At 44.4% G+C, this 13,680-nt stretch overlaps 1 protein-coding gene across 2 annotated transcripts in view; it reads right to left on the bottom strand.

The window, feature by feature from the left end:
* MYOM3 (myomesin 3) overlaps nucleotides 1–13,680 on the bottom strand; it is a 45,718-nt gene that overhangs the window by 23,591 nt on the left and 8,447 nt on the right. For both annotated transcript variants that reach the window (XM_077931966.1, XM_077931967.1), the window contains 10 exons: nucleotides 12,783–12,940; nucleotides 12,047–12,142; nucleotides 11,312–11,400; nucleotides 8,017–8,061; nucleotides 6,421–6,561; nucleotides 5,737–5,898; nucleotides 4,541–4,682; nucleotides 4,256–4,455; nucleotides 2,664–2,720; nucleotides 1,243–1,370 (listed from right to left, as the gene is read on the bottom strand). In XM_077931966.1, the coding sequence (XP_077788092.1) occupies nucleotides 1,243–1,370; nucleotides 2,664–2,720; nucleotides 4,256–4,455; nucleotides 4,541–4,682; nucleotides 5,737–5,898; nucleotides 6,421–6,561; nucleotides 8,017–8,061; nucleotides 11,312–11,400; nucleotides 12,047–12,142; nucleotides 12,783–12,940 (1,218 nt within the window). The remainder of the gene's footprint in view (nucleotides 1–1,242; nucleotides 1,371–2,663; nucleotides 2,721–4,255; nucleotides 4,456–4,540; nucleotides 4,683–5,736; nucleotides 5,899–6,420; nucleotides 6,562–8,016; nucleotides 8,062–11,311; nucleotides 11,401–12,046; nucleotides 12,143–12,782; nucleotides 12,941–13,680) is intronic.

Here is a 13,680-nt window from a genome sequence, read left to right on the forward strand (position 1 = left end):
ACTCCCTTTAAGGAGTCTCAAAGTGGCTAACATTCTCCTTTCCCTTCCTCCCCCACAACAAACACTCTGTGAGGTGAGTGGGGCTGAGAGACTTCAGAGAAGTGTGACTAGCCCAAGGTCACCCAGCAGCTGCATGTGGAGGAGCGGAGACGCGAACCCGGTTCCCCAGATTACGAGACTACCGCTCTTAACCACTACACCAGACTGAGCTACTGTTCTTCCCCTGGCTTGGAGCACTTGGAGGTGGATCAGATCCATAGGCCCATCTAGTCCTGTTCTCACGGTGGCCACCAGATGCCTCTGGGAAGCTGCAGGTATCATAAAAGCTGCTACTTTTGCACTCAGAACAACAAAGTGACATATAAGTCAGGTAAAGGTAAAGGATCCCTGGATGGTTAAGTCCAGTCAAAGGTGCCTAAGGAGATGAGAGAGTAGCTTGGAAAAATTACCCAAGTCCTTGCAATGCAATTGGGGGGGGGGGGTTTGAACAATTTGAATAATTTCTGGATTAATCCATGGCACACTTGGAAGCCCTTGCCCATTTCTAATTAATTTTATTAATTAATTGAAAAGCCATTCTAGGCCATTTATTGTTTGTTTTTGTTTTTTTAAAAAACCACAGTGGTATACAAAGGTAGCATAAAAACAGCACTATAATCGAAGCAGTAAAAGAACATTATGAAAATACGAACAGTGGAGAGAGAAATACAGAAATAACAGAGTCAAATCCTATAGGTCAGGGAAAAGCCGGGGCAAAAATATAGAGAGATGTTCACAAGATCTTTGAAGCAACTAACAGGAATGTAGGACGGCACTGACTTCAGTTCTGTCCTGCATTTGCCAGATGCAACACCGTTTCCATTCTGCTGCAGTTCAGCTTCCAACAAAAATGACCTCTTGCTGTCCACTATGGTGAAATGTTATGCAATCAATCAAACAATTAATTAATTAATCACTTTACCATTTCATTATTGCACATCATTCATTACAGCGCAGAGGAAATGCAATACACATTGCGGGTGGACAGGGGAGTCTTAAATAATGTATTGTTAGGTATTGTTTGAGACTGAAAAACGAAAGGGCAGTGCTACTGATTGCATTCGCTGGGTTGGTTTTCGTTCCAGACATGGGATGAATTAGGGAACACCGGCAATTTCTACTCCCATTTCCGATGGGCTTCTCCAGCATCCTTAGCAACTAACAGATGGTGCTTCTTGTATGTTCTCTGTGCCCTTTCCTTACCTTTTCAACATAGTAACTCAGTGGCTCTTTGCCTCTAGGGTCTGGTTCATCCCAAGAGAGGACAACATATTCTTCCCTGATCTCACTGGCATGGACGTTGGTGGGTGGCAAAGGGACTTTGATCTTGGCTGTGGGAGAAAAACAACAAGCCAACCTTTCAGCAATTTAATTTGGAATAGAAAAGGGTTTGCAAGGAAGACCAATTAACAGCCAGATGGATAAAAGTCACCAGATGGAGCAGCCCCCAAAATAGCTGATGAGAAGTACAACTAGAAATTCATGTTTGAAGCCAAATTTATCAAATTCGCATTTCTGAAACATTACGAGAACTGGAACACGGCCAGATTTCAAAAAACTTTGAACTTATCTGAACTTTGCAATGGAATTCTCCAACCAAAGATTTGCAAAAATGCATGTATCAGGGGAACATTGGTGAAAATGCATAATATGAGAAGTTGCTTGCAAAAGTGTACACATCAGCCAAAACTGCAGATAGGAGAAATTTAAAACAAAAATCCTGGAGATTTTTTCAGGAAAACCTGCAAATTCAGAAAACGAAAACAAACACCCCTGGCAATTGCTGCAGAAACTTGCGGAACTGAATTGAAGAAAAATGAGAGATTTGCAGAAATGAAATCGACAGATCCTTCCATCCCTAGCCACCACTGATCAGACCCCATGGATATAATTTTCATTCTGCTCCAACGCCCAATGTTTTTCAAAGGAGACAGCAGCAATGGTACCTCAACTCTGCCGCCAGCATTGCTGCTAGACATGGATGGGATAGGGCAGTGGTTAAAGTCCAATCGCTGCATCCAGGGCCAGCCCAGGGGGTTTTGCCTCTAGAGGCAAAAAATGAAAATGCCACCTTCTGGTAGAGCCTCCCCCTCCTTCTCTGCAGCCCCCCTGCCACTGTCTCCTTCTCTGTGCCCCCTCCTCAGGCGCCTGGAGGTGGCCCAGGGCAGCCCCAGTGCGCCAAATGCGGTGAGGGAGTAAAAGAAGGTGGTGGGTGGTGGAGGTGGCAAGAGACAGTGAGTGGCACACTTCTTAAAGCCTGCGTCTCCTGCCTGAGGCAACTGTCTCACTGCGCCTCATGCATGGGCCGGCCCTAAGTGCATTCATGCAGCCCCCTTCCCCCCTCCAGCACCATCCAGTTAAGCAACAGCGATGGTGGTGCTAAGGAACTAGGGCTCCTGAGGTATTTAAAATACAGAGAAATCAAGGGAAGTCAATGTTTTTGGAGAACCCCCTTGTTTAACAGAAATGCCCATTCAGAGCCACTTCCACTTTGAGCAAAATATAGTTATTTGGGCATTTCTAGTCTGCTAAACTCCTAAGTGATTGTTAGTTATATAAAGAAGTTCTCGGGCACGACATTAATCATTGGTGGGGAAAAGGACAAAGGTCACATGCGAACTTACGTTCCAGTTCATCTTTGGAAACTGTAATTGTCCTAAATCCGTCATCATAAGGGATATCTAGACAGGGAGCAGAGGGGGAAAGAGAAAGAGATGGGGATAAGTGGGGAATCATGAAAAGAATTACAAATTGCGTTTGGGGGCAGTGAATGGCCAGGATGCTACCTGGCTTGACTAGGGGGCTGTGGCTGGGAACTGACCTGCCCCATTATGGCCAAACAACATATATGTGAGCTTGCACCTCTCTTAGTGGCTTTAAATCCATAGTGGGGGTTAGCCTTGCGCACAGTGGATGAGTTGGTCCCAAAGCTCTTAAGCAACCATCCAATGATGGTGTAGAACAGAGCTTTCCAAACTTTTCATGGTGGTGACAGACTTTTTAGACATGCATCATTTCGTGACACAGTAATTCAGTTTTGCATCATTTTGCAACACAGTAGTTAAGCTTTATTAGCAAACCGGAGGTTAAACTAACCCCTTTCCAGCCCCGGGACGAGTGTGGGGAGCATTCGTGAGAGACACCTACACACTGCAGCTGACACACTAATGTGTTGTGACACACAGTTTGGAAAGCTCTGGTACAGAAGCTAGAAGGCTGAAGCTTGCGCCCTTGCTTCTTCAGCTTCCAAAGCAATCATGCAGACTTGTGCTAAGCTTGTGCTAGGCTAAATTGGTGGGTGTGGGAGCCTACATGGTGAGGAATAGGGAACAGGGTTCAGAGGCTGCATGCCTGATGAGAGCATCTTCAAAGACCAATTCTGCTCCCCTAGGGTCCTCTAAACTGCAAGGGGGCAGAATTCTTCAGAGATAGTCAACATGGCACCCTCCAGATTTTGGTGGGCTCCAGCTCCCATCAGCCTCAGCCAGCATGGTCACTGGTCAGGGATGATGGGAAGTGAAGTCCAACAACACCTGGAGGGTACCACTTTGGCTACCCTTGGTTTAAGGGACCTTAAAGTTGGGAGAAGTCCCCCCTTTCCTTACTGTCACCATTTTGAACTACAGTGGACTATTGTATGCAAAGTGTTGCAGTTGCCAGTCTTTTTGTTCTTCTTGTTTTAGGCTGGGCCAGAATAATCAGCCTAGATATTTTTTCCTGGTCACTTTTGGGGTATGGCAATAATCTTAGGGAGTTGTTTAAAATGTGTTAATTTTTGTCAGGGGGGCTTATAAATAAGACGAGGTGGAAGAGAAGTAGAGGAGGATTTTGTCTTCTCTCTCTGTTTCATAAACAAGGGGGAAAAACTATGTTGCTGAGCTGCTTTCAAAGCAGACCAGTGATATTCCCATATGCCTTCCAGAATGGATCACTGGGAATGATGCTCTGTTGTGACATAGTGCCATTGCCCGGGGCATTCTTGGGGGGAAGATGACTGCCCCCACCAGCCACTTTTGATAGGACATGTGACATTACTCTGAGTGGTCCTGCACAGATCTATTGCTCTTGAAGTCTGCTGACACAGGGTAATTGTTCTGTGTTGTGAACATTAAAATTGTTTTATTTGGGATTACTGGTGGGTTTTATGATCTTGGAGGCTGCCTTGGATGTTAAGAAAATAGCAATTGTCTTGGAGCAATTAAAAAACCCAACATACTTAGCACTCTTTTGCTGTCATTTGGGTCTATCATTGTCACTGGGTCGCTGGCCTTCGATGGGTTACTGATGCCTGCACGGTTGACGGCCTTTACTCGGAATTGGTATGTCTTCCCTTCAGTGAGACCTAAAACAGGAGATCTGCAGGCTTTCACGAGCTTATCATTGCACAATACCCATTCGTCTGTGCCTGCTTCACACCTGGAAAAAGAAGGACCTTACAGTTTGGGTGCAACATGATCTGGGAAAGAAAGAGATAACAGATCTGTGGCTTCTGAAGACAGACCTCTCAATGTAATACCCAATGACAGGACTTCCACCATTATCACTGGGAGTAATCCAGGAAAGTATGAGACTGTTTCTATTCACGTCATGGCATTGCACACTGAGGGGTGACCCAGGAGCTCCAGCAATTTCAGCCTCGGCATCTAAAGATAAGAAAAAACCATGCTTAGATGGTTTCCTGTAGGTCAGGTTGGCCCACAAGCCGCAATGGCTCCCAAGTTTTATCTTCTGGCCCTTGAAAGCATGGTAAAGTTTTAGAGAAGGCACTGTACAAAATTTGCCTACAGTAGGTATATGGAACTGAATCCGACCTGTGGACTGGATCCTTATCTCCCCCCACTCACCCACTGGCCAAGCTTGAAAGGTAGGTGGGACCATTCACTTGATCTCACAATGACAACAGGTGACTCATTTTTGCACAACGCTCTGTAAACCCTGACAATTAGTTGGTTGTCAGGATTTGCATAGCGCTGTGCACGGAAGCCCTGGCAATCAGATGATCAGGAGGGCTTGCAAAGCAGTATGCACAGAGAGCCAGTGTGGTGTAGTGGTTAAGAGTGGTGGACTCGTAATCTGGTGAACCAGGTTCGCGTCCCTGCTCCTCCACATGCAGCTGCTGGGTGACCTTGGGCTAGTCACACTTCTCTGAAGTCTCTCAGCCCCACTCACCTCACAGAGTGTTTGTTGTGGGGGAGGAAGGGAAAGGAGAACGTTAGCCGCTTTGAGACTCCTTCGGGTAGTGATAAAGTGGGATATCAAATCCAAACTCTTCTTTGCAAGCCCTGAAAATCAGCTGATTGATGGCACTCACTAAGCACGATGCAAGGAGCTGTGAAGGTGCCACCACTGATCAGCTGATGGCTGGCACTTGCGAACCCTCTTTCAGCCCAGATGCATCTTTACCTGCCATGCACTTGACATCCTCAATGGCATCAGGTGTAGGGCTGGTGCATGTGGCTTTGCCAAAACAGCCTCATGGGCTAAATGGGAAGACCTGCTGGACCTAAGTCTGTAGGCAAGAGGTTCCTCACCACTGACCTGTGGTTTTGCTTTTGCTTTCTCCCTAAAAACTGTAAGGCTCTAAGCAGGACCTACTTTTTTTAGTTCCATTGACAGACCATTGACATTTTAGGGCCTTTGTAAATTACAATTATACAACAATGCCATCACCAAACAGCAGCAAACAAGTGCACCTACCCCTAACAAACACATAAGCTCTTTGCTCGTTGTACCCATCATGTGTCGGTATGCGGATGCTGTAAAACCCTTCATCTTCTTTGTAAGCGCAAGAGACTGTCAGGGAAGCCTCCTGGGCCTCACACTTTATTTGCCGGCGATCAGAATCTCTCAGCAACTCACCTGAGCACAAGAGAAAGATGGTAACTGAGGACTTACCTGGTCGGTGGCTTCCTAACAGAGCTAAAACGTAGTAAAATTTCAGAATGTGAAATTATAATTCCAGTCCTATTTGGGAATGTTAATGGAAAATTAAATGCAGAGGGTATTCTTGCATAAACACTCAATCTTGGATAATCTGCTTAAGAATTTCGTTCCCAAATTCATTTAATCTCTTCTTCCAGCATTCATTTGGGAGAAGCCAAGTGCCTTTTCCCCCTTTCCCCCAAGAGAAATTTTCCTGTAATTAGTACGAGGAACCAGGTATGTAGCATCAGGAGCCATGTGGCCCCCAAAAAGTTCCCTGTAAGGGAATGTGGCCCTCAGGCTGAAAAAGGTATTCCAACCCTGGTCCGAAGTGTTGGCTGTATTGGGGCCCCACTTCAGACAACAAAATGTCTTCGGCCAGTATTTTCTTAATACTTGTCAAATGGCAATAGTCATGGATGGTGTTGGGTTTTTTGGGGGGGGGATACAAATACAGACCATCTCTGAACCAGCGGATGTCTCGTTGGTATTCCTGCAAGTCTGAAGTAAAAGTGCAGTGAAGTGTGAAGGGCTCCTTTTCTCTGGAAAAGACAGGCCTCAAAGTGCTAGCAAAGTCAGCTTCCAGGTCCCTGAGTGACTCTAAAAAGAGAAGATGAGGTTAGGTAAGAGCATTTGGCCTTGCCGGATGTAAGGAGATAGTGATTTCCATCCAGTGCATCTGGCTGTTAACCAAAAGGTTGGTGGTTTGAGCCCACCTAGGGACAGCTGTAGGCATGATTCCTGCATTGCAGGGGTTGGACTAGATGACCCTTGGGGTCCCTTCCAACTCTACAATTCTATGATTCGACAATCTGTTCATCACAATCAGTGCTATTTCTATTCAGCTACAGTTCAGCTTCTGCTAAAACCTAATTTTGCTCATCTTGGTGTCTCCTATGGCCAAAACTAATGTGATTAATGATGCAATTAATTAATTTAAATGCATTTCAGAGGAAGGGAAATGTAAAACACAATGCAGAAAACAACTAATTATTTACATCACGTTTGCAGATCAAAAAACCCAACCATTTCCATTCCTGACTTCTAATAAACATGTGAATTGTAACAATTTCTGCTCCAGTTTTCCATATCTGTTAGAACTCTCTAGACATCTGCAGCTTTCGGTTGCCACAAACAGCCAAGCTCACAAGCAGAAGACAGTGCATGGAGCTATTCTCTGCTCTTTGCATCCAGTATAAGGAAAGTGTGGAACTGCTGTGTTTGACTCATTCATTATTTTTACTGGGCATCTATACAACCCCCTCCTCCAATCATATCTACGCTTTTTTTAAACCCACTTTAGGGCTCCTCCAGACAACTTGTTTATTGAGCACTTATCCTGATTTGCTTACAAAAACACTTACTTGGACAGTGTGCAGTCTTTACTGAACATTCATTCTGGTATGTTTGCAGGGAGGTTATGTAGCTTCTAGCATTCATCCTGATTTGCTTGCACCTACCCTCCCTTCTTCCACTCTGAACAAGTATAAAGAGGTTCTCTCCGTGAGCAAATGTGTTGTGCCACAAATCCTGTGGCAGCCATTTTGTGACTGGTGTTCACAACACTCTCTCAAAATTCCAAATGCGCCCACAGGCACTAAAAAGTTGGCAACCCCTGGAGTAAGGCTCATTTGGAACAGGGTCCTTTCTCTCTCTCCACAGAATAGGCATAGACCTGCTTCCCAGTCACCATTTAGACATTCTTCCAGTGGCATAGCAACCCCTGCCAGCACCTGGGGCGGACCAAAGATGTTGAGCTTTTTTGGGGAAATTGAAGTTGTTGAGCCCCCTGAGGAACCGCACTGGCGTCCGCAAACTCCCCTGACACACAGCAGCCAAAGTAAAACACTGCAGACCCCCGTGCTGCCCTACAGAGCCCCATGACGCCCTATGGGCGCCCCCTTCCACCCCTGGCTACCTATGCTACTGCTTTCTCCCCAGTATTCCCACCTCATCATTTGGGCCACAAAATGGCCCCAAACTGTACTATGAAGTCACGTGCCAGGCTAAAAAAATAAAGAGAAAACCACAAAATAACTACAGTTTTGTACTTACTTTTATATATCTCTGAGTCAAATCCAGACTCCTTTCCATAATATTCTACCAAAAAAAAGAGAGAGGAAGGGAATTGATGAGATAGACATCATGTATACTTATTTTTTATATATATAAATTATTAGTTTTTTAACATATAATTTTCAACAGTAATTAAACATACTTTTACATCTTATTCAATTTTTTTACTTCCATCAGTCCTGTCTGAAAATTTTCCAATCTAATCTCTTAATATGCATTTCTTATTTTCTTATATTCTTATTTTCCCTATTACATTTCAAACTCATAACCAATATCTCTATCTTTTTCTACTTTGTAACACTTCGTATATTTATCCTTACAAAACTTCTTGTAGTCCTACTAGCGTAATTTCTTGGTTACAGTTGCTCTTCAAATAATTTATATACTTCTTCCAATCTTCTGTAAATCTCTGGTCCCGCAGGTTTCGAATCCTTCCTGTCATTTTGTCCAATTCTGCATAGTCCATTAATTTCATCTGCCATTCTTCTTTTCTCGGAATGGCATTATATATACTTATAGCTGGGATGAACAATCTGTGGCCCTTCAGAAGTCGTTGGTCATCCTCAGTGAGTGCAACCAATGGTAAGGGATGACTGGAGTTGGAATCCAACAACATCTGGAGGGCCATAGGTTCCCAGTTCCTGGTTTATAGAATTGTATTTCAGTTCTCAGAGTCTAAATAATAATGCCCAGGAGCTGATCAGCAGATCCTCCAAAGCAGTGTTCACATTCCCCATTTCCCCCAGGGACATAGCTCAGTAGTTTTGCATGCAAAAGGACTGGGTTCAATCTCTGGTTTCTCTAGGTAGGGCTGGGAAAGACCAGTCTCTGTCTGAAACCTAGGAGAGCTGCTAACAGTTTGTGCAGCAACAATCCTGAGCTAGATGGGTCCATGGGCTGACTTGGAATAAGGCAGCTTTCTATGCTCGTATCAACATTGAAGAATTCCAGAAGCAGTTCTGGTGGGTTTCCTTTGGATGACAGGGTGCTAAAGCCTTGGAGGGTTCTGAATTGTTTGGTTTATTTTGAAGTATACAGGCAGAGCATAAGTGAAGGTAGGCACTCTTGGAAGGCAGCAGGTCTGCTAACTCACATTAGATATCTAGAGCAACTTTCCCCCAACCAGGTGCCCTTCAGATACTTTGAACTGCAACTCCCATCAGCTCCAGACAGCATGGCCAATGTCCAGGGATCATGGGAGCTGTAGTCCAGAACATCTGGACACCACCAGGAGGCTGCCCAAGAGAAAGGCCGTATGTCTCCACAATGTGCTTAGAGGTCACTTGCAGATCTCACTGTCTCGGCCTCATAGCTGTAGAGGAAAATTTCCTATATACCAGTGTTTCCCAACCTTGTGCCTCCAGATGTTTTTGGCCTACAACTCCCATCATCCCTGACTAGCAAGACCAGTGGCAAGGGATGATGGGAATTGTAGGCCAAAAACAGCTGGAGGCACAAGGTTGGGAAACACTGCTATATACCACCAAAGGAAAATCCCAGTGGGTTACAGGGATCCATAATCGAAACAAAATAAAATTTTTTCCCTTCCAGTAGCACCTTAGAGACCAGCTAAGTTAGTTATTGGTATGAGCTTTCGTGTGCATGCACACTTCTTCAGATACACTGAAACAGAAGTCACCAGACCCTTATATATAGTGAGAGTGTGGGGAGGGGTATTACTCAGAAGGGTGGTGGGAATGTGTGATTGGCTGATAGGTGTGGTAAACCTGTTGACGACTGTTAATGACTGCAGTTGGTCTTACAGGAAAAAGCAAGGGGTGAGATGGCTAAAAATAGCTTTATCATATATAATGAGATAAGAATCCAATGTCTCTATTCAGACCAGGTCTCTCCATGGTTTCAAGTTTGGTAATAAGTTGCAATTCAGCAACTTCTCTTTCCAGTCTATTTCTGAAATTCTTTTATAATAAGATAACTACTTTGAGATCTTGTATAGAATGTCCTGGGAGATTGAAGTGTTCTCCTACTGGTTTCTCTGTCTTGTGATTCCCGATATCAGAAGGGATCTATAATGGAACAGATGGGGCCTGAACCAAAGTAAACACAGGAAAGAATCTGGTAAACATCGTGGATGATTAAATTATATGTTGCTTCTGTTACAATGGGTCGTTGCTATAACAGCAGATTAAGGTAACTTTGCATCACATGGAAAGTCTTCCATTTCCATTTTTACTGCAAGGAACTTCAGGCTCCTGAACAAATATTTTGTTTTATCATTATGATGATGGTTTATTAATTTATACACTGCTTACTTGCCAAGGTGGCTTCTAAGTGGAATAATTTAGAACAAAAACTAAATAATCAATAAAACAAGGTCAAAATAAAAATTTCTATGAAACATAAACACCAGTAAAACTTTTAAAAACAAATATGCATAACTCAGTTATATTGCCTAGGTAAAGTAAGGATAGATCGTGAAGCTGAGGCTCCAATACTTTGGCCACCTCATGAGAAGAGAAGACTCCCTGGAAAAGACCCTGATGTTGGGAAAGGTTGAGGGCACAAGGAGAAGGGGACGACAGAGGACGAGATGGTTGGACAGTGTTCTTGAAGCTACCAACATGAGTCTGACCAAACTGCAGGAGGCAGTGGAAGACAGGAGTGCCTGGCGTGCTCTGGTGCATGGGGTCACGAAGAGTTGGACACGACTAAACGACTAAACAACAACAACAAGAAGGTAAAGTAAAGGGACCCCTGACCATTAGGTCCAGTCATGGCCAACTCTGGGGTTGCGGCGCTCATCTCACTTTATTGGCCGAGGGAGATGGCATACAGCTTCCGGGTCATGCGGTCAGCATGACTATGCCGCTTCTGGCAAACCAGAGCAGCACACGGAAACGCCGTTTACCTTCCCGCCGGAGCGGTACCTATTTATCTACTTGCACTTTGACGTGCTTTCGAACTGCTAGGTTGGCAGGAGCTGGGACTGAGCAACGGGAGCTCACCCCGTCGCGGGGATTCGAACCGCCGACCTTCTGATCGGCAAGTCCTAGGGCTGCTGAAATAAACAGGTTTTCCCACAGGAGTCTAAAACAATACAGGATGGCCACCTGCCTAATGTCAATAAGCAGGAAGTCCTAAAGCACAGCTTTTACCACACTAAAAGATTATCTCCTCACAAATGAGAAACAAACATTATGTACAAACCCCAAACATTTTGCAACAGGGAAGCTGCAAGGAAGGTTCCTGAGAGAGTCCTAAAGCATTTTAGAGAGAAAAGAAAATCACTTCCCTCTTGCCCACGTCCACTTACTCCTGACGAGCACCGTGGCAAATGAGTAGGCTTCGCCATAAGCGTTTTTCACTTCTACACTGTATTCGGCAGAATCGTCCAAGGAGCATCTGAAAGAAAGAGAGGAAGCTAAAAGCACCTGGCCCTGAGGGGGCCCCAGGAGGCCTCAACAGCAATGAGCGCCAGACCAGAGTCCAAGGGCAGGAATCGGATGCCTTTTTCAGCCAGAGGGTTGCACTCTCTTGAGGGGAACCTTCTGGGGGCCACATTCAAGTGGTGGTTGGGGCCAGAGGCAAAGGTGGGCGGATTCTTAACTTTGCAGACTAGGCTGTATTCTAGCCACACAAAAGTGAAAGGTACACCTATACATATACACACACCTCCATCCTTCTACCAGGAAATAAGAGCCATCATTGTACTTCAAGGACCCATTCCAGCTAGGAAAAGGCACTTGTGTAGGGTGAAGAGGAGGGCCAGGGATGGGGTGGGGCTTGGGATGGGGCGTGGCCTAGGGAGAATCTCAAGGGATAGACAAAGAGGCTGGGAGGGTCGCAATCTCTTGAAAGTGTTGGGGTGCCCCGCGGCTTTCAGTCCGGAAGCCCCGATTCCTTATATGAAAGTGTGTGCTTATTTTTAATACCTGTGGTTGGACTATTAAGACATTCTGCAGAGAGCTCAGAGGAGAAATGGCACCTGATGTTTCAGTAAAGATAAATCACAATCTGGATTTTCCTTGCTTTCATGCAAGTCCGTTACCTGCTGATGTCCAAAGTCAGCATTCCAAACTCATTCTTCATCTTATATTTCCCCGCTGGAGCCAGACGAGGGTCAATCCGAACTCCATTTTTATACCTAGTCAGGTGCAAATAAACAAACACAGAGACATGAAAAGAAGCAGCAAGGCCAGATTTCAGGTAGGGATGCATGAATCTGTAAATTTTGGTTATCTAAGTTTCTCGTTTTGCCAATCTTAAATTCAGTGCTCCATGTTTCCCTGACATTTTGTGGTTTTTTAAGAAATGGAAAGAAGTCCTCATGATAATTTGTCAGCATTTTAGTGCCAATTTCCCCTAAGAAGCATATTTCTGTATGCAGTTTTTTTAAAAATAAACATTTTGTTTTGCAAGCCATCTCTCCTAATATAAAAGTTTCCTGCTTGGCAGGGGGTTGGACTCAATGGCCCTTGTGGTCTATTCCAACTCTATGATTCTATGAATGCATTTTGTGTCATTTTCACTAATAAATGCATATGTTTGCACGCTTTAACCAAGCAGATACATCTTCATACACTTTACTTGGCTGGAGAACTTCATTTCAAGTTTCAGTGAAGTATGAATGCCAAAAGAATGACGGGGTTTCCCTTTGCATATTGCTGCAAAAAGAGTGGTTTTATCAGGGTCACCTTTAAATGCAGACTGAATAACATTCCGCACCCGCAGCCCTAATTGCAGGGGACTCTTGAAACTGAATTCTTCCATCTCTGCCCACTCACCAAGTCACCTCTGGCAGAGGAGAAGCCAGAACTGTACATTCCAGTTTGACGCTCATTCTTTCCCAGACTGTGTGAGCCCGGAGAGGGATCCAGAACATGGGCGGCCGGCAAGAAAGCAGCTCCATGACCTCCTTTTCCAACTGTGCCTTTGCTTCAGCCTAGGACAAGGACCACAAACAGCTTTAAAACCTTTTATCTTAGTGTTCTATAAATACACTTGCAGGAACTGGGCAGGCAACTCTTAACACCCTTCTGTTTTCTGCTACAGAATAATCAGGCAGGCCCTTTCTGGAAGCTGCCTTATATGGAGTCAGACTATTAGACCATCTAGCTCAGTACTGTGTACACTGACTGGCAGCAGCTCTCAAAGCCTTCAGACAGAGCGTCAAGCCTGTGAAGGTATCTCATGGAACAGCTCTCCCAGGAAGCTTAAGTTTGTCGGCCTTTCATGGGAGAGATTCAGGAGCATACTGTAAATTTTAAGTTTGTGCAGGTAAGATGCCGCCTCGGTGCACTAAATCCAAATATATACCTTTGTAGCTAGGAAAGGTATATCCACTGAAAAGTGTGGGATATAAACAAATGATTTACAGGACGATGTCTGACATGCAGCTTACCTGTCACAGTATTTCTATTTAAATCATAGAAATTTGCATCTATACATATAAATCCTTATATGCAGATACTTGTCCTCCTGGGCTGGATCCAACTAACTTCTACTCAGAGTTGACCTATTGAAATTAATGGTCACTGCTAACTTGGGTCCATTAATTTCAGCGGATCTATTCCTTTTTTTTTAATTAAATATTTTATTAAGGATTTTCTTGTTTTACAGAAGTGTAGTGCCTCGTTTTTTGTTTGTTTTTTCCATGTAACATTTTTACAAATCCATTTCATT

Source organism: Podarcis muralis, chromosome 7, assembly GCF_964188315.1.
Source record: "Podarcis muralis chromosome 7, rPodMur119.hap1.1, whole genome shotgun sequence".
Lineage (NCBI taxonomy): Eukaryota > Metazoa > Chordata > Lepidosauria > Squamata > Lacertidae > Podarcis > Podarcis muralis.